The 20,145-nt window shown below is 45.3% G+C and overlaps 1 protein-coding gene across 2 annotated transcripts in view; it reads left to right on the top strand.

Moving 5' to 3' along the window:
* Positions 1-19,586, top strand: part of EIF2B3 (eukaryotic translation initiation factor 2B subunit gamma) — a 148,276-nt gene extending 128,690 nt beyond the window's left edge. Inside the window, exons 11-12 of one of the 2 annotated variants that reach the window (XM_082613349.1) lie at positions 11,096-11,196; positions 19,363-19,586. In XM_082613349.1, the coding sequence (XP_082469475.1) occupies positions 11,096-11,196; positions 19,363-19,415 (154 nt within the window). In that variant the 3' untranslated portion in view covers positions 19,416-19,586. Of the gene's footprint in view, positions 1-11,092; positions 11,197-19,362 lie in introns of both variants that reach the window. The other variant, XM_082613348.1, reaches the window with a different exon arrangement.
* Positions 19,587-20,145: the final 559 nt, after the last annotated feature.

Genomic DNA, 20,145 nt, shown 5'->3' with positions numbered 1-20,145 from the left:
TTCTTCATTATAACATTATCACTGACTTGCCTTATCTTGTTTACCTGTCTATCACAAGAAGATGTTAGTTTGAGAATGGTAAGTACCTTATCTTTCCGTTTCACTGTTATATCCTGAAGGCCTATGAGAACTCAATAAATATTTGTTACGTGAAAGAATGGTAAGCAATTCATAATGACCACAATATAGAATTCAGAAAGAAATGGATATGACAGGAGACAAGGCCATATAAATGGACAAAAGCCAAATCATGGACTATCCTCTAAGGAGTTTAATGGGTAGTGGTAATTTAAGAGTTTAAAGAAAAGGAATAGCATGATTAAATTCCCATTTTATGAAGATCATTTTGGCTGTGGTGAGAAGGACGATCTGTAGAGGGTAAATACGGAAGCAGGAAGACTACTGAAATAATCCTGGTGAAATGGAAGAGGTCCTTAACTAACGCAATAGCAGTGGAGATGGAGAGGAGAAGTAACAGGGTGGTAAAAACTATAAAGCATGTTGACTGCCTGGGTATGTGAGGTGAAAGAGAGAGAAATTAAGGAAAATTCTTAGATTTCTTGCTGGAGCAATAAGGTTTCTGGTGTGCCAGTCACTAAGATAGAAATCAGTGGAGAAGAAGCAAGATTTGCAGGGTGGGAAGCAGAGAAATGACACGTTCCATCTGTGACAAGTTGAGCTCGTGGCAGGCGGCCTGACATGGAGCACTTGCTGTATAGGACTGGAGTTCGGGAAAGAAGCCTGTGCTTGAAGTACAGGTTGGGGGCGGTGGGCATGGAGGTGGTAACCAAATCCATGGATACAGCTGAGACCACCCAGGAACAGTGTGTGGCATTGAAAGAAAAGAAACCAAGACAAAACCTTGGAGAACATCAGTAATTTTAGACATAAGAAAAGGAATCTAAGGAGACTGACAAGGAACGAGCAAGGAAGGAATGTAAGGGACAAGGGAGAGGACAGTTGGTCGGTGAAGCCCAGGTTTCTAGTTGGGAAAACAGGGTAGATGGTGGTGTGCTCACTGAGATGAGGAAGGGTGAGGGAGGAGCAGATCTGTGGGGAGATAAGGCTTGTGTGGGGCACATGGGATTGGAAGTACCTGTAGGACATCCAGGTGTGTGGAGGTAGCTGGTAGCCAGTTTGTGAGTAGAGGTTCGGAAAAGAGGTCAGACCCAGAGACCTCTTCCTGAACTCTAACTTATTTTCCTGTCTCCCTTTTTCTTTCTCTTCCAAATCCACCCTTCCAGCATTGGTCCTATGGATTAGAGCATGAGCTTTGGGGTCAGACTGCCAGACCGAATCCTGGGTCTGTCACTTACTAGTCACTTAGGGGATTGGCTTTACCTCTTGGAGCCTGATTTTCTCATTATAAAATAGGGTGAAAACTGGGTTGCCTCATAGGTTTATTGGGAATACTAAGTGAGGTAATAGACATAAAGCACTGAGAACAGTGCTTGGCACAGAGAATGTTAGCTGTTATCATTATCATCTTCTTCAGTACTTTATCTCATCTCACTGAGGTGACATGTTGCCAGTGTTGTCGTCCTAAAGAATATCTCTGGGGCTTCCCTGGTGGCGCAGTGGTTGAGAGTCCGCCTGCCGATGCAGGGGACACGGGTTCGTGCCCCGATCCCGGAAGATCCCACATGCCGCGGAGCGGCTGGGCCCGCGAGCCATGGCCGCGGAGCCTGTGTGTCCGGAGCCTGTGCTCCGCAACGGGAGAGGCCACAGCAGTGAGAGGCCCGCGTACAGCAAAAAAAAAAAAAAAAAAGAATATCTCTGATCACATCCATGTTCTATTCAAAAACTTTTGAAGAATCCCCATTACCTTTAGAATAAAGTTTCAGTCTTTTGGAAGAAGTTGAGAAGGATCGGTTTAAGTTCTGCTTTGTACATTTGGTACAATTCCCCAGTGAAGCCATCTGGTCCTGGACTTTTGTTTGTAGGGAGCTTTTTTAAATTACAGATTCTATTTCATTTCTAGTGATTGGTCTGTTCGAGTTATCTATTTCTTCTTGATTCAGTTTTAGAATAAAGTTTCAACTTCAGAGTTTCTCATGTTTCTCATGATCTAGCTCCAACACTGGGTCCTGGAATGTTAGAATGAGATGGGGCCTTAGAAATCATCCAGCTCAATTTCTGCATTTTTACAATGAATAAATCGTGGCAATCCAGACTTTTTTCTTATTGTTCCTGTGCTACTCCATATCCCATTCCAGATTCCTACGTAAGACTGACAGATGTCACCATTCTCTTAAAAACCAGAACTACACTCTCCTTTATCCATTTGATCACCTGGTTCTAGAGTAGCTCATGAGGCTTTGTAACTTCCACTCTGTCTCATCTTGCCTCAGACCTTCCAAGGAAGACAGTGCCATAACTTTCTTGTTTGCTCTAATTGGTAACCTCTCCCTCCCCTCCTGTGGGTGGACAGACAAAGGAGCAGCTCTCTAAAGCCCACTGTTAGTGTCCTGAATTGACATGAGCAGACTTGGTAAGGAAACTAAGGCTCTCTAAGGAACTCCAGCTTATTTATATGAGAGAAGTTCATAGAAAGACCTAGCATAATATCCCAGAGTCAGTTGCTGTTTTGGGGGAGGTATAATCTTGGACAGCCTAATAAGATTTCTAGCTGGGGAAACAGTAAAGGTTTAGATGGTGGCTGCTGCTGTTTTTCCAACTAAAAAAGTTTAGGTGAAGCTATAGGCAGCCCACATGGGACTAATGACTAGGAAGGCTATTAGAGACTACCCAACCCTGCAAGTTAGCTTCTGGTGATAAGATGAGACATCTTGCATCCCATATGAAATTTTTCCCATTATTTTTGGGTCATTTAGTTTAGTTTTGCTTTGTTTTGTTTTGTTTTTTTTAATTTTATTTTTGGCTGCATTGGGTCTTCATTGCTGCGCGCGGGCTTTTCTCTGGTTGCGGAGAGCGGGGGCTACTTTTCTTCATTGTGGTGTGCAGGCTTCTCGTGGTGACTTCTCTTGTTGGGAGCACGGACTCTAGGCGTGTGGACCTCAGTAGTTGTGGCACACAGGCTCAGTAGTTGTGGCTTGAGGGCTTAGTTGCTCTGCGGCATGTGGGATCTTCCCGGACCAGGGCTTGAACCCGTGTCTCCTGCATTGGCAGGCGGATTCTTAACCACTGTGCCACCAGGGAAGCCCCGGGTCATTTAGTTTTAATTACTTATAGTAAATTTAGGAAAGGTGATTAAATTGCAGTCATGTGAGACTTGATTACCCTGATGCTATTACATCTGGACTAAATGGCACAGTAGGAGCATGAATTTGTCTAGAAAGGAGTTTCTCATATTCTTAGTCTGCTTGTCTCTGCCAGCATTGGTGAGCTGCTAAGACTTTCTGGATAGCGGCTTGGACACCCGCCCAAGGTCCTCAGGGCTTAAAGGATGCTAATAGGACCGACTTGGGGAAGGTGTAGGCAAGATTATGCAGAGAAGCCTCCTGCCTGTCTTTCTGATTTTCTACCACTTCCAATTTATATGACAGCTGATGTTCAGCAATCGAAAGGGTAGTGAAAACTTCATTGTCGAGGCTTCAGTGTCAATCCTGTGTTCTGCATCTTTGGTCCTCTGGTCCTGATTGACATCTCCTGCATTTCCTCCTAGTCCAAGGTGAATGACCCAAGCGGCAGTCTAGGGTAGCACCTTCACAGGCAGGCAGGCTGGGGAACCAGGGTTTCACCTGGATTTTCCGTGCTTTCTGCAGGCAGCAAGTGCAGCCCTCAAAGCCAAACAAGATACAGTATTGCTGCTTCTCATTGTTACCCTGAGTGTCCTCTTTACCGACACTCAACTCACTGCCCTACCCACTGAGCCCCTTACTTTTCCACTCCCCTTTATCCCTGACATTCACTGTGCCTGAATTGCCTCTCTTTAGAGATCTTTACCTGTAGAAATCCTACCCATCTTCCAAGGTCCCATATGTATTCTAACTGCTTCATGCAGTTTTCTTGAATTTTCCTAGCCAGAAATTATCTCTCCCACCTCTCTGTTCCCTGTGCGCCCATCACTTTACTTATGCTCATGTGACACTTACTGCATCTTTCTTTTTTCCTCAACTAGACTGTAAATTCCTTGAATACAGAAATACTCCTCATATGTCTTTGTATCCCTTAACTCCCAATACTGTATTTTTTTTTTTGGCTGCATCGGGTCTTAGTTGCAGCACACAGGATCTGTCGTTGCCTCAATGCGCAGGCCTCTTTCTAGTTGCGGTGGCGTGCAGGCCTCTCTCTAGTCGTGGATGCAGGTTTTCTCTCTCTAGTTGTGGCGTGTGGGCTTCAGGGCACGTGGACTCTGTAGTTTGCGGCACGTGGGCTCTCTCATTGAGGCACGTGAGCTCAGTAGTTGCGGCATGCAGGCCTAGTTGCCCCACAACATGTGGGGTATTAGTTCCCCGACCAGGGATTGAACCCGCATCCCCTGCATTGGAGGGCGGATTCTTTACCACTGGACCACCAGGGAAGTCCCCCCAGTACTGTACTTTTTATATACTAGATACCTTGTAAGTATTTACTGAATGAAAAATAGAGATCCCTAATTTAAGCCCTCCTACTGTAACTGACTATCTGTCAAAAGAGCCCTGTCAACTTCTAGAAAAAGTCATGAAGTAAGTGCTTTACTCCTTCAAACTCACCAAAATGAAAACAAACAAAACCAGAAGAGGAAGCTTCATCTATAATAAAACTAGATAACTGCCATGTACCCATACACAGACTAAAGAATATCTGCCAGACACAATGAAATTTAGGTCAGATCCAAAGAGAACACCAAGATTTGACCAGCATAAGGAATAGGGGCATGGACGATCCAAAGGAGAAATGGCAAACACCACTTTTGCAAAATCTCAAGGCACATAGAACTGAAAGAAAAAAACATCAAGGCACATAGAAGAGAGAAAACCAGGCTGGCCTCATACTTTTCTGTGACAACATTTAAGGCCAGAAGACAGTGAAACAACATTTAGAAAATTTGGAAGGAAAACAGTTGTGACCTAAGAATCCTATATGGTTGAAATATAAAATCATCAGAAATACTCCAAGGCTCAGGAGATTTGTCACCCATGAACCCTCTGGAAAACTCTACTCGAAGACATAATATAGCCAAGTAAGTAATGAAACAAAATACTGACAAATGGGTGGGCTGAGTATAAAAGTGAACTCCCTTAAACATAAAATTAAGTCTGTGGCAGTTAGAGTTGAAAAAAGATCATAATTGTTCAAAGAATTCTGTCCATGTTTCTTCAGTCACACTTTTAAAAAAACCAAATTATAAAACTTTGGCAAGATCCCCTGGACTTAAGGGGCTCCTTCAGACTTTTGATTCATTCCCTACTTGGAACCATTTGCACTAAGCCCATCTTCTTTTTTTTTTTTTTTTTTTTTTTGCGGTACGCAGGCCTCTCACTGTTGTGGCCTCTCCTGTTGCAGAGCACAGGCTCCGGACGTGCAGGCTCCGGACGCGTAGGCTCAGTGGCCATGGCTCACGGGCCCAGCCGCTCCACTAAGCCCATCTTCTTAGACTACTACAGCTTATTTCTTTTAAGATTGTTACATCTTGGGAATTCCCTGGCTTTCCAGTGGTTAGGACTCCACACTTCCACTGCCGTGGGCCTGGGTTCAATCCCTGGTCGGGTAACTAAGATCCCGCAAGCCACGCGCAGCACGGCCAAAAATAATAATAATAAATTTTTAAAAATAATATTGCTACATCTTTACTTTTATTCCCCCCGAGCCCTTTTTCTTAGCCTCTGCTTAGGGAATATAATTAGATTTCTGAGGAGGAAGACATTTTTCACTACTAAACCTTTATATAGTAAAGGGAGGCACATAGAACTAAAAGGAAGAAATGTTCAGCCTGCTCACTGGAGCCAGTACATTTTAATCTAGAGGACCCAAGAGCAAGAGTGACCAGAGACAGGAAGAAAGTCAGATGTTTCTTCAAGTATTGTATCTCATTACATGAATTAACCTGGATAAATCTCACAAATGTGATGTTGAAGGGGAAAAAAGCAAGTTGCAGAAGGATACATAGAGAATGATAGCATTTATATAAAATTTTTAAACTTTGAAAAAGAATACTATATATTATCTACTAATATATGTAGTAAAAATGCTTAAGAACAATAAATACCAGAGTCAAATAGTAGTTACCTCTGGGAGGAGAAGGAGGGAAATGTGAAATAAAGAAAAATACTTTATTTTTGTATTGTTTTTTGGTGGGTACACAGGTGTTCTGTATATTCTCTGGACTTTTCCATATGCCTGAAATATCTCATTAAAAATAATACATGACGGAGCAGCTGGGCCTGTGGGCCATGGCCGCTGAGGCTGCACATCCGGAGCCTGTGCTCCACAACGGGAGAGGCCACAACAGTGAGAGGCCCGCGTACCGCAAAAAAAAAAAAAATGTTCTTCATCTAGAGGAACACCTGGACCAGGGCCTCCTGGGCCATTAGGAGCTCTGGCATCTGGAGAGATACAGGCAACTCAGCCATAATCTTTGGGCTGAAGCAGTGGGTTGGCCTAAAGCAGACCTTTAGTCACATGCCTAAAAAAGCTACGTGTATCTCCAGTTCCTTACTCTTTTCTCCCCCAAGGTTATGAGTAAGTTTAGAAAGCCTGCCAGCTAATCCCAGAGAAGAACCTGCCTGTCCTCAGAGTTAACTAAGAAGTTTCATGGCTCTTTACCAAACACTGCCAGTCAGCAGCTGAGGCAGAAGCCCGTGAAACCATGGAGAGTCACTTACCACTGTGTAGGCTTGGGCACATTGCTTAACTTCTGTGAGCCCCACTTTTCTTTGTAAAAATTAGAATAAATACCAGCATTGCTGCAGGTTTGCTAAAAGGATTAAGTTACATAATGAATATAAAGTGCTTTGTGTAGTGACTGAGCTGTATTAGACATTAGATTTATGTGAGTTCCCTTCTCTCCTGGAATAAACTGAAGAAAGTCCTAACTAAAGCCAGAGGAGGAATGAGAATTTGGAGGCACTCCTGCTTCCCAGGTGAGGGCTTCTTCCTCCTGTCATATGTTACGGTATCTTGGCAGTGATCTTACAATAGGCATCTGTTTTTCTCATGGCCTCCTCTCCACTGAAGCATTAGGGTTCTTGGGGTAATTTCTCAAGGCCTGCAGCTTTGCTTAAAATTTGACACTACCAAGAAGTGAGGACCAAAAGCCCATTAATCTTAGCCATCTCTGAGCAGCTTGTTAGAGAACACAGCCAGGCATCGGCACAGCAGAGTCCTTATACCAAGCTGAGAGTTAAAAGTAGGATTCAGAAACTGTAGTTCTGGCACTGGGGCCAGGTCTTTTCATGAGCTGTATAGGAAGTCACCTCCCCTCCTGCTTTAAGAACTGAGGAGAAAAGGCAAAGTCTTTACTGTGGATTGGCAACCTGGAGGGGGGCTTGTTTGATATGGTAGTGTCTGTCCTTCCCCTCCAGCCTGAGCAAACACACATACTACCTGTAAAATCCTTAACGTTGGAGTTCTTCCTGGACAAGAGGAAAGCTAAATTGGCTTAAAATTTTTCCGAAGTACCTCAGCCTTGCTAGGTGACTTGTGACTGCAACAGTGATCATGGGAAACAGTTGAAGAAACAAGTGGTAGAAAAGATTTCACACTCACTAAGCATTTTGTTGTCTCAAAGCCTTTCACAGATCCACTACTGAACAAGAGCTTCAGAAGAGCCCCCAGCTTCCCATCAATCAACCCACTTTTCCCCTATCACATCTGCAGAATTTCTAGTGGTGGTTTATTTGTCTCAGAGGGAGTTACACACAAACTGGATGAGACAAGCAATAAAGCAATATGGGAGGTTCCTGAGACCTTAATCAAACCTGTTAAACATAAGGAGAACCCAGGCTATCCATTGCTGTAGAAATCTGACCTCAGTCATTCCAGATTCTTCCTTCCAGAAATGGTTCCAACTTGTGTCCCAGATTCCAAAATAGCCATTTAGTACTCTCTAATTATGGCTGCTGGAGTTCCTGTTGGCGGTTTCTTGTTTGCTGACTATGATTACCCCTAGCCTAACTCCAGAGCATGCTACTACTCTTAAACTACTGAGTAGGAAGCACCCCTTTCTCCCACTTTGAAAAAAGAAATGAGACTTTTCAGTGACAAACTAGTAGCCAGTTGTAAGCCTGCTATGTCTCAGAAGCCTCTGTGTCTGAGGCTTTCTATACTTCCTTACTCTTCTCTTGGGGTGAATCTTCCCCTAGGAGCAGGAGTCACCCTAACCGCTGACTGGACTGCTTTTCCTCAGGCAGAGGGCAAATTGGAAAGTGCTGGAAGGTCCCTTAGTGCCCACCCACTGAGTGTATCCTGAGTCTGAGCCAAAAAACAAACTAATACTAGGACTTCCCTGGTGGTCCAGTGGTTGAGACTGCACACTTCCACTGCAGGGGGCATGGGTTCGATCCCTGGTCAGGGAACTGGGATCCCACATGCCGCCTGATGCAGCCAAAAAAAACCTAAAACTGTTTCTACCCATCTCTAGCCCACACCACAGAGGTGCTGTGGCTTTGGCCTTTTGCTGCTTTCCAACAAGCTTTAACCTTCTAGAAGAATAGAGATAAAGAAGGCTCTGGAATGCCATAAAGTGCTAAAATTCCTTTTTGGCAGTTTACTAAAGTTTTGGCATTTGGGAAGAATCTTTTTCTTTTTAATATTTATTTTATTTTATTTATTTTTTGGCTGCGTCACGTCTTAGTTGCGGTACATGGGATCTTTTGTTGCGGTGTGTGGGCTTCTCTCTAGTTGTGGTGTGCAGGTTTTCTCTCTGTAGTTGTGGTGCGTGGGCTCCAGAGCGCGTGGGCTCTGTAGTTTGCGGCATGCGGCTCTCTAGTTGAGGCACGCAGGCTCAGTAGATGTGGTGCACATGCTTAGTTGCCCCGCGGCATGTGGGATCTCAGTTCCCCGACCAGGGATTGAACCCGCATCCCCTGCATTGGAAGGTGGATTCTTTACCACTGGACTACCATGGGAGTCCCAAGGAAGAATCTTTTTTTTTAATGGCCTGTGCATGATAGTTTTAGTCCTTGGAATGGCCTCTTTTCCATCTCCCATGCCTCCTGGGTTGCTTGAGGATTATTATTATTTTTGTGTGTGTGTGGTACGCGGGCCTCTCACTGTTGTGGGCTCTCCCGTTGTGGAGCACAGGCTCCGGATGTGCAGGCTCAGCAGCCATGGCTCATGGGCGTAGCCGTTCCGTGGCATGTGGGATCTTCCCGGACCAGGGCATGAACCCGTGTCCCCTGCATCGGCAGGCAGACTCTCAACCACTGCGCCACCAGGGAAGCCCGAGGATTTTTTATTTTAGTTGGTGTTTTGTTTTGTTTAAATGGATACTCACATCCTTCCTACTCACCTTTTTCTCCCCTCCAGCTCCCACTTCTGACTCTTTAGGGTATTAAATATTCCCTTGTTAGGATGGAGCTCCTTCCACAGAGCCATCTTGGGTCAAAAAAACAACTAGGCAGGGCTTCCCTGGTGGCTCAGTGGTTAAGAATCCGCCTGCCAATGCAGGGGACACGGGTTCGAGCCCTGGTCCGGGAAGATCACACATGCCGCAGAGCACCTAAGCCCGTGCGCCACAACTACTGAGTCTGTGCTCTAGAGCCCGCGAGCCACACTGCTGAGCCCACGTGCCACAACTACTGAAGCCCGCGCGCCTAGAGCCCGTGCTCTGCAACGAGAGAAGCCACCGCAGTGGGAAGCCTGTGCACCATAACCAAGGGTAGCCCCCACTCGCCACAACTAGAGAAAGCCTGCGTGCAGCAAAGAAGACCCAACACAGACAAAATTAAATTAATTAATTAAAAAAAAAAAAAAAACTAGGCAGTCCCAGACTTCCTCTAGCCTTTTCTCCCCTTAATTTCTTTCTTTTTTTTTCTTTTTTTTTAACCTTATTAATTTATTTGGTTGTGCCAGGGCTCCTTAGTTGCGGCTTGCTGGCTCCTTAGTTGTGGCATGCAAACTCTTAGTTGCGGCATGATGTGGGATCTGGTTCCCTGACCAGGAATCGAACCCAGGCCCCCTGCATTGGGAGTGTGGAGTCTTAACCACTGTACCGCCAAGGAAGTCCCCCCTTAATTTCTTGGTATGGCATTATGATTAAATGTATGAATTCTGGAGTCAGGCAGACTTAGTTTTGAAATTACTACTTGGCAGTTATGTGGTTTTAGGTAAATGGTTTAACTTCTCTTAATCTGTTACCTCATCTGTAAAATTTGGTTATTTTTACTGCATCAGAGGTAAAAATGGTACTTCCAGAATGATTTAGGAATGTCCCACATGATTTTACTGATGAAATGGCTAGATTTGTAGGTCACTCCTGTAATGTATATAGAATATTTAGCACAGTACCTGGCCTGAGGTAGGTATGCAATAAATGCTAGTGAAGATTTTCAAAAGGACTTTTCCCCCACCCACCCACCAGTCCTCAGAAGCCAAGAAGATGCTTTTTAAACACATTCAAATGCTAAGAGCCAGTGGAGCTACTCTTGAGATTGTGGCTTTTATGAGTAATCTTTTATGGAGTTGGTTTAAAAAGCATCCTTTTTTTCCTAAACGAGTATGGTTTTGATTAACCAGGGTCTATGATGAGAGCTGTGGGGCACTCACTGTTTCCATAGCTGATCTCCTGGGAAGATTCATGAGATCTGAGCCTCCAGTGAAATTTGGTATATATTCCCAGATGAGAAACAGGAGCAATGGATCAGCCCAGGGACCAGGGCCAGCTTCCACCCCCAGACCAAAGGAAGAGAGATTGGGTGGAATTTAGACCTCCCAGTCTGGGGTGCCTAAAGAACTGAAGGCAGACTGGTTGCTTTTTTCAGGCTTTGGGGGAATATCATTATGAGTATATACAAACTCTGGTCTTCTCTAAAGCCCAGTCCTCTCCTGGCCCAGCTGAGCCATTCTGTCTTCTAATGATAAGCTTGTAGCCATTAACTGGACTGGCCAGCTAGTCCTGGCATATGGAGGAGCCAGAACCCCCAACCTATAGTGACAAGGATAGTGATGAGAGCCATGGACACTCCCTAACTTGGTTACTGTGTTACAGAAGCAACATCCAGGGCAGCGTCATCTGCAACAATGCTGTAATCGAGAAGGGAGCAGACATCAAGAACTGCCTAATTGGAAGCAGCCAGAGGATTGAAGCCAAAGGTAAACCAGAAACCAGATTACAATCACAGGTGCCATTTTTTACATATCACAGTAGCACAGATAATGCTCAGTGCTGGTGAGTATTGGGGAACAAGCATATGCGTACACTTCAGGTGAGAACATAGATTGATAAAGCTATCTTAGGAGGGGATTGGCATCACTGTCAAATTTTTTAACTTTGACTTTACAGTTCCATTTTTAAGAATTTATCTTGTTAGATAAGCTCATATATATTTATGCAGCCTTACTACCAAAAAATTGAAAACATAACAGAAAGATCTGATGACCCAGATTGGCACCAATACTCTACAGTGGCTGTTAGGCATAAGAGAGAAGGGCCAGTGATCCAACAAACTAGCTCTGGCCTCCTGCAGTCCTTGAGTACCTCATCTGACCTGATAGTTAAGAGAGAGAGTCCCATAGATTCTTGGCCTGGAAGAAGGTTAGCAGCTTCTTCAGAAGCCATTTTCTCAGAGCCATCCTCAACTGCTTAGCGATGATGCTGTGAGCTTTACTGTTAGCTAGCTCTGCACTGTAGCTGTAGAAAGACTGTATGGTGCTTGAGAGACATGCAGACATCAGGATTTCCCTGCTGGGCTGGTCAAATTTGAATGGTCCATAATTTGGCTGGGTATTTTTAACCAAAAAATAGACAAAGCTCAAGATCAGTAAGGATGGCTCATTCCTTTTCAGTTTATTCCTAAACCTAAAATAGGATGGGATAGGGGAGTTGCTGAAGTAACTAAACCCACCAATTCTGAATTGGTGTAAGCCACATCATTTTCCTTCTCCCAGTAAGTAGAGGCCTTCTTCAGTTTTTTCTCCTTCGCTTTTTAAAGTTGTATACTTCCCTTGTGAACTTTAGACTCAAACAAACCCGGGTTCAGATCTCAGCTCTGCAGCTCACTGGATGTGCACCAGGTTAAGTTTTTAATTTCTTGGCCTCAGATTTTTGAAACTAGAAAAATTGAGACAATAATACCTATCTTGGAGGATTGTTGTGAGAAATAAATACAGTTAAATGTTTTGAGGAGTACACACAGCTTCTGGAGCATACCAGGGGACTTAGAGCCCCATATACACACCATGATGCTCTTGTGTCTCTCCGTGCCTTTGCACATGCCCCCTCTCTGGAATTCTTGATGACTCTGCCCAAGTGCTTTCTCTATAGAACCTTCCCTGACTCTTCCCATGATTCCCCACAGTCCAAATGAGCATTCCTTCCTCCTCTGCTCCTTTGTCAATACCTTTATTAAAGTACATACACAGGTCATGGCTATTATTTATGAATCTACGTTCCCTACTAGACTGAGATCCTCAGGCCAAGGATTGACTTATTTCAATATGTATCCCTAGCTCTCAGAACAGGTCCTGGTTTATCGTAGATAGTGGGAATGGGAGAGATGAGTGAATGAATTTTGGATCCATAAAGGGAATTTGGAGGCATTTCAGGGCAGAGAGTTCGGGTTCCAAGAAAGGCATTTGTGAGATAGTTGCAGTTATCATGAAATCTCTTCTGGCTTCTCTTCTAAACTTATGCTGATGAAAGAACCACATGCAACACCGATAAATGAACTGGGGAGATGTGGCCTTGGCCTGAAACCACGCTTCAACCTTTTTCTTCACTTGAGACTAGATGCAACTCTCCTCTTCATTGCCTTTCTTCTCACATTTCAAGTGCTTTCTTCTTCTACGTGTGAGAATTGTCATTTCTAAGAGGCCTTTCCTGGGTGTCACTAGTTTACCAATAAGGTTCTTTGTTATAAGCATCATAAACTAATAACTCTGGCTGATTTAAGCTGATAAAGAATTCATTGTAAAGGTAGGTAGCTCACAGCTCTAAGATAGTTGCAGAATCAAGCTTAGAAAATGGGTTACAGCCAAGATTTACACTCCAGATCATTCTGGTGAGGACACAGCTGCCATCCTTGCTGAACACTGGTTATCACAGCTGGCAGTGCTACTCCAGCCACCCAGCAGGTGGATTCTCTCTGGTTCCTGCTTTTTTGTGTGGTGGCCCAGCCCAAGGTTTGTGGTGGCTGCATTAACAGGTCAAGCCTAGATCCTATACCCCTGCCCTAGCTTCAGGGAAGGCTGGCATTTTTAGTTCAGTTAGTAGGAGACAGACTCCACCCAGTGTCTCACCAAGAACCTTTGAGCAGGAGTGTTGGTCAACAGCAGTGCCCCAGCTATTGGTACTTTCTGCTGTGATCCCGTACCAGCTGAGAGTATGAGCTTAGGTGAGAGGGGTGAGACACCAGCTTGAACTCCAGCACAGGAGGCATGGATGGCCCTGCCCGCCTGGAGTGCCACTGGCCTACAGCTATTGTTTACAGCTTTAAAATGTTCTCATATGCATTGTCTTATTGGATTCTCATAACAGCCATCTAAGGTAGGGATTCATTATTGACCCATTTGGTGAAGTGGAAACTGAGACTTTGAAAAGTTGAAATTTACCCAAGGTCATAGCTAGTACATGACAAAACTGGGTCTTCAGCCTGAACTATTGACAGCCTCCAAAAAGATCAGAAGAAGAAGCCATTCCTGGCTTGCCTAGCAGAATTTGGTCACTGATACCCTTTTTCTCCCTTTAGTCCATGTTTCTCGGACCAATAGGAAAAATATATTCGGCCTCCATATTATGGCTCTTAACTCTCCTCAGGAACGTCAGGTCTTAGTTCTTTCCCCTGCTCAGCATACCACTTCACCCAGGCCTACCCTTGGCTTGCAGAGAAGCTTGTTTTTTGAGCATCTGAGGCCTGTTGGTTGTTTCTTAAAGATAGGATTCAGGGGGCTTCCCTGGTGGCGCAGTGGTTGAGAATCTGCCTGCCGATGCAGGGGATACGGGTTCGAGCCCTGGTCCAGGAAGATCCCACATGCCACGGAGCGGCTGGGCCCGTGAGCCATGGCCGCTGAGCCTGCGCGTCTGGAGCCTGTGCTCCGCAACAAGAGAGGTCGTCATAGTGAGAGGCCTGCGCACCACGATGAAGAGTGGCCCCCGCTTGCCACAACTAGAGAAAGCCCTCGCACAGAAACGAAGATGCAACACAGCAAAAATAAATAAATAAATTAAAAAAAAAAAAAAAAAAAAAAAAAAAAAAAAAGATAGGATTCAGAACACCAGCCTTTTCTCTGATTCCATGGAAGGCCTTGGAAGGGATCCCCAGAGCTTCAAAAGCAGCCGCTCAGCTGGTCTGTGGGGCTGCTTTCTTATCCCATCCCCTCCCCTGTCTCCTCATTGCATTTCTCTGTCCTGCTTTGTTCTCTCCTATTTGGGTTTATGGCCCCACACCATGTTTCTTCCACCTCCTTCTTGCCTCTTTTGTCTTTGTAAATTATCTCCTGCTCAGCAAAAACTAGAAACATCCCCTAGTGCTTTTCTTCTTTCAGTCCCTCCTGGAGCCAGAAGCTGCTTCCTTTTGTTGTTTTTACTGGCATATTTGAATGAGTGAACTCCATTTGCCACTGCCCTAGGGTGTCCCTCCTTTCTTGTTTGCTGGAACCTGGAAGCTCACAGTTTCTGCTTGTTCTTCTCCCCACTTCCAGCAAAGTATTGGTGCTCCTTTCTTTTACTTTGCAAGGACCCCTCTTCATTCTGTGTGCAGAATGCATGAATGTCAACTGAATGCCAGTATTGAGGCACATCTCCCATCAGGGAGCATAGGGATATGCCAGCCAAACCCCTAGGATGTCACAGGCTGCAGCGTCTCCTGGGCTTTCTGGCTCTAAGTACATGCCCTCTCCTTAACGGTCCTGAAGGAGAGATGGCCAGGGAAGTCATCTGGACTTTAAACTGGAGAACCCCAACATTTCTTGCTCTGTCCTCTATGCTAGATGCATCCAGCACAGTAGTCAGTGCCTTCCTGCCACAGGTACTCCTGGCCAGTCACCTGTTCCCACTATCACTTATCTTTTTTTTTTTTAATATTTATTTACTTATTTATTTTGGCTGCACTGGGTCTTAGTTGCTGCACACGGGATCTTCGTTGCGGCATGCGGGATCTTTAGTTGCAGCATGCGGACTTCTTAGTTGCGGCATGCAAACTCTTAGTTGCGGCATGCATGCGGGATCTAGTTCCCTGACCAGGGATCAAATCCAGGCCCCCCGCATTGGGAGCGTGGAGTCTTACCCACTGGACCACAAGGGAACTCCCCACTATCACTTTTCTTTGAGGCTGAGCCACATTGAGAATGCAAATTCCAAACCATCAGTGCAGCAATCAAGACCTGTTAACTATGGATGACCCAGACAAACATCAACTCAGGTCCTCACTAGCAAAGAGTCAGGAGATGGCAAAGTAAGTCCCCAGGCAGTCTTCCTCCCATGGAGGGATTTCAGGAAAAAACATTCATCCTCAGAAGCAATGCCGTCCCCTCTCCAAATCCCAGTCCTTTGCATGCCACAGAGCCACCACATCCATAGCAGTCTTCTACACCAAAAATGGGACTATCATAACCCAACATAGGCCCCTCTGCCCTTTTTTAGCACTACCAGGAGAACAAGGCGTTTTCTAACAATTCTGGCTTTACTCACCCCACCCAGCATGCTCAGTTAATGAGATTATCTCTGGCAAAAGTCCTGGCAACCAAGTTTGACCTCCTGCTCAAGCCAACTGAAAAGCCACAGCCAACAAAGTCAAAACCTGGGAAACTAATTGGACATTTCACCTGTGTCTTTTATTACTGTCAGTGAGAGAACTTGGATCTCTTCCCTGATCCCACAGTGATCAGTCCTTTGGCTGTGAAAGTAGACCTGATGGGTACATAGGTCAAGTCCTGGCTAGCAGGAGTCCTCCCCAGCTTCCCAACAGTGCAGCTTTTCATTTGTGACTTGTCATTCCCTTCTACCTCACTGGTTTTTTTCCCAACTTACTTTCCTCGCTTGTACTCTTCCCTTTAGGATCTTTCCCGACCTGATTCCAGCCCAGAACTTTTCCAGTGTGTTTATTGGAGCCTGCTTCCAGCCCTGGCCAAGCGGAACTAGTACTGCTTGTTTTTCCCCTTCAGGTTTCCTCCACCTTACTGAATCTCCACAAAAATACATCTTCCCCAAAAATGCCAGATAGTCTTCCTCCCCTGAGTCCCAGTGAGCAAACCAGAGATGGTTCAGGTATTTATTTGGAGCCTAACAGAGCAGAAGAAGGTGGTGTTTGCCTCAGCCTAACCCCTCATTAACCCCTCTGGTCTGGAGCACTGAGGACCAAGAAGTGTTAATGAAACTGGCACTGTCTTCAGAACATTCCAGTGTCCCTGGAAACTAGGAAGAGACTGGGTGAAGGAATAGCAAATGTCAGAGTCTGGTTATGAGATGATGTGGCTAACTGATGGCTACAGGGGGGTAAAGGGCAAAGAGGAGCTTTTGGAGGTGCCCTGGGAAGCTAGCCAGAGAAGCGTTTCCTTTGTTCTTTTCTGGTCAGTCTTACCTCAAGGTAGAGCCTGATTGACAGTCACACTCCAGGACTGGCCCCAGCCCTAGGGAATTTAGCAGCCTGAGCAGTGTCTGGGCCTCCCTCCCATTCCTCTCACTGAAGGAAGCAGATGGCTATGAAGTATAAAAAGAACACCTCCTAGGGCAGGAGTACACAGGCCAGACCCAGCCACATCCTGTAACTTCCATTTAATACTTATCAAGCCTCTTTACATCAATTATCTTATTGAATCCCCACAACTTTGTGAGGAAACTGAAGCCCAAAGACATTAAATAATTTGCTCAAAGTCAAATTACCAATAGAATTCAAATCTCTATGGCTCAGAGCTCTATTCTGCACTCTCACCTTTTCTTCTCACATGAGATTGCCTCTGTCAAATACAATGCTGAAACAAGAAACTCTGTGAAAGGCCTAGACCTTGGTTTCTCTTCCTACTGGAGAACATTAGAGAAATAGGCCCGAAGATGCTCTAGACCCACTAGGACCTTTGCTGTAATGCACCAGATGTGTCAGTTATATTCTCTTTGACAAGGGGATTGGAGGCCTTCTCCTCCATACATGCTCCTTTTCCCACTTCTCTACCCTCACATAACCCCCAGAACACACACACCTTCAACAAACAATTACCGCCTATCTTCCAGGCTCTGGGAGGCTAGGGGTGTAAAGATGAGTAAGACATGCCTCTTGCTGTCCAGCTGCTCACAGTCTATTATAGAGACTCAGATGAGTAAAGAAATAAGTGCAGTAAAGTTTCACGGGTATGATGGTAGAAGACTGTCAGGGTTAATTATAGACAGAAGAGAGGAATTGGTCAGTTCCTGGCACAAGGATCAGGAACACCATCTCAAAGGAGAGAATTTAGGCTAAATCTTAAAATTGTTGGCTATTTACCAAATATACAAAAGGGAAGAACCTCTCAAGCAGAGGGGAACCATGTAAACAGGCACCTGACGGCAAAAAACAATCTGATATGTTGGGAATTGAAAATCATTTGGAAAATCTAGAATATAGTGTATAAGGGAGATATAGCAAGAAACAAAACTGGAAAGGTGGATAGAACAGAGGACATGTCTGAAATCTCAATGTCTCTAAAGCTTCAGTCAGAAACCCCCTTTCTACTGACAGAGCAGAAGTAGGCTCCAGGCTGTGGGCAGTATGAACAGAGCAAAACATCTCTTACTATCAAACTTGGTCCCGTCATTAACGATCTTCATTTTGCTGCACCAAACCCTTCTGAGGCTGAAATAGAGCCTCAGGAAAGTCAGAGTTTCTGCCTCACCTATCAGGGTCACTCTCAAGCCCCCATGTGTGGCAAGAAAGGTGTTGGACCTTTAGAAGCCAAGCTAACCCAGAAGGAATCCATTTTCAGCCAGGTGGTCAGCCTTTTCTGTCTGAGCCAATAGAGCACTGAAAGCTCTCCTGCCTCCTACATCTGCTCCATACCTCCAGGGAACAAGCAGACAGCGTGCTCCTGGTTTCCCCTACCCCTTCCAGACCATTGGTTCACTGCATCCTTTCTATAGCTCTTACTCCTTGAAAGCTAACCCTCTTCTTAGCTTTTCACCCCATCATTGGTAAGCTCCCAGGGCACTCGCCTAAATATATTGAGGGTTCACAGTCTTCCCCTTTCCTCCCTCTCTTTTTCCAAACATCTTGGACAACTTAAACATATTCATCGCTGAACCATCCAGCCCCTCAGCTTCACCATTCCCTGACCTTCTCCACCAACGTTCACTCCCTTGCAGCTTTAGCTCTCCACTTACATAACCATACCCTATCCCTGTCATTACCCCAAACCTCTGAAATCTTTCATGGGCCAGTAGCTGTGCTAGACACTAAGGTGTGATCATAAATCCATTGCCCCTGCCCTCAAGATTCTTACAGTGAAGTAGAGATAGAGATACACATCAGGTGGAGTGTTTTCAGAGAGCAGGAAATGGACAGTTTGGAAGGGAAGGCATCACGTAGTGGAGGTGCTTGATTAGGGCATTTAGGCTGAGTAGGGAGGGAAAGAAAGTCACTCTAGGCAGAGGGAACAGCACGTACTAAGGTCTAGAGCTGTAAAATAACATGGCTTCTAGGTACAAATGGAGAGTGATGGAAGATAAAGCTGGAGACGTAGGCAAAGGTCAGGTCATAGAGGGCCTTATGAGTTTGGACTTTATAAAAATAATGATGACCACTATTTGTCAAACACTCAATGATTCTTTAACTCATTGAATCCTCACAATAACCCTGTCGAGTATGTGGTATTATTTACATGTGACATATGAAGCATCTCCCTTTCTCCTTTGAATATCTCCATTTAACTATTTAGTCTCTTTTCTTCTCACTGTTTTCCCCCATTCCCTATCCTCTGGCCACACCACAGTTTTTGGCATTCCTCTTTCTTACATCTTTATGTCTTTGCTCACATTGTTCTAACAGCCTGGAATGCCTTCCCTTTGATATACTTTCTAAAAAAACTCTATCATTCTTTATGACTCAGTTCCAGTCCCCCTCCTATATGAAGTCTCCTGAAAGCCAGGTGCATAGAGAGTCAGTCCCCTCCTCCTGTGTGGGAAGATGCTGTCTCTTCCAAAGTCCTTTCGACAAGTTGTATTCCCAAGAGCTTCTAAAGAGCAGAGCCACATAGGAGAGGAATGAATGTTTATGAACACAGAATTAGAAGTAATTGGGTTTGAAATGACATATTTTGCTGCCATTTCTTAAACAATCTTTTCTTTTTCTTTTATAGCCAAACGAGTGAATGAGGTGATCGTGGGGAATGACCAGCTCATGGAGATCTGAGTTCTGAGCAAGTCAGACTCCTTCTTCTTGGCCCCCAGAACTACAGATGTTGGCTGGCCCACCTGTTTGACTCTGTATTTATTTCCCAATAAAAGAAGGGCTCCCAAAGGCATGCTGGAGACTTAGGGAGTAGTCCCAAGCTCCACATCAAATGGGCTCCAGAGATACACAGTGTGTGTTCATGTTGTAGAGACCATCTGGAGCTGGTGTGCGCAACAGTGGCCTAGCTCTTGTACACTGAGGTTATCAGGCAGGGGCAGTAGCTGTCCAGTGGTGAAGTTCCTAGGAGGGCTACTTTCTGACTGGCTGGCCCAGCCTAGTCCGTAAAAGCATCTCCCACCTGAAAGGACCTGGGGGTACTTCATTCCCTGACCCTCATCAGGCTTTCTAGACCCATAGGCCTAGCTGCTGCCATTGCGACCTCTGCATCTGATGTTCCCTCTACAGCTGTCAATTTGGGCAGCCTGGCCCCTGACCCTCAGTCCAGGACTTAACTGCTCTGCTCCCATACCTCCCACACAGATTCCTGGCCCCTGACACCACGCCACCGCCAGCCTCACCCTCTGACCCCTGCCATTTACTTCCTATCCTTCCAGTCTCGGGTCAGTTTCTCCAGCTCAACTATTATACCTTGGAGACCCTAAAGCAATCAGGAGGCAGCCCCTGCCTAGCCAACAAGCCTATCCCCACAGGTTTTAGTGGAGGAAAGAACAATAAAAGAAAGCCATGG

Source organism: Mesoplodon mirus, assembly GCF_964341445.2.
Source record: "Mesoplodon mirus genome assembly, chromosome: 3".
NCBI classification, from domain to species: Eukaryota; Metazoa; Chordata; class Mammalia; order Artiodactyla; family Ziphiidae; genus Mesoplodon; species Mesoplodon mirus.
This window is presented reverse-complemented; position numbering and strand designations above follow the sequence as displayed.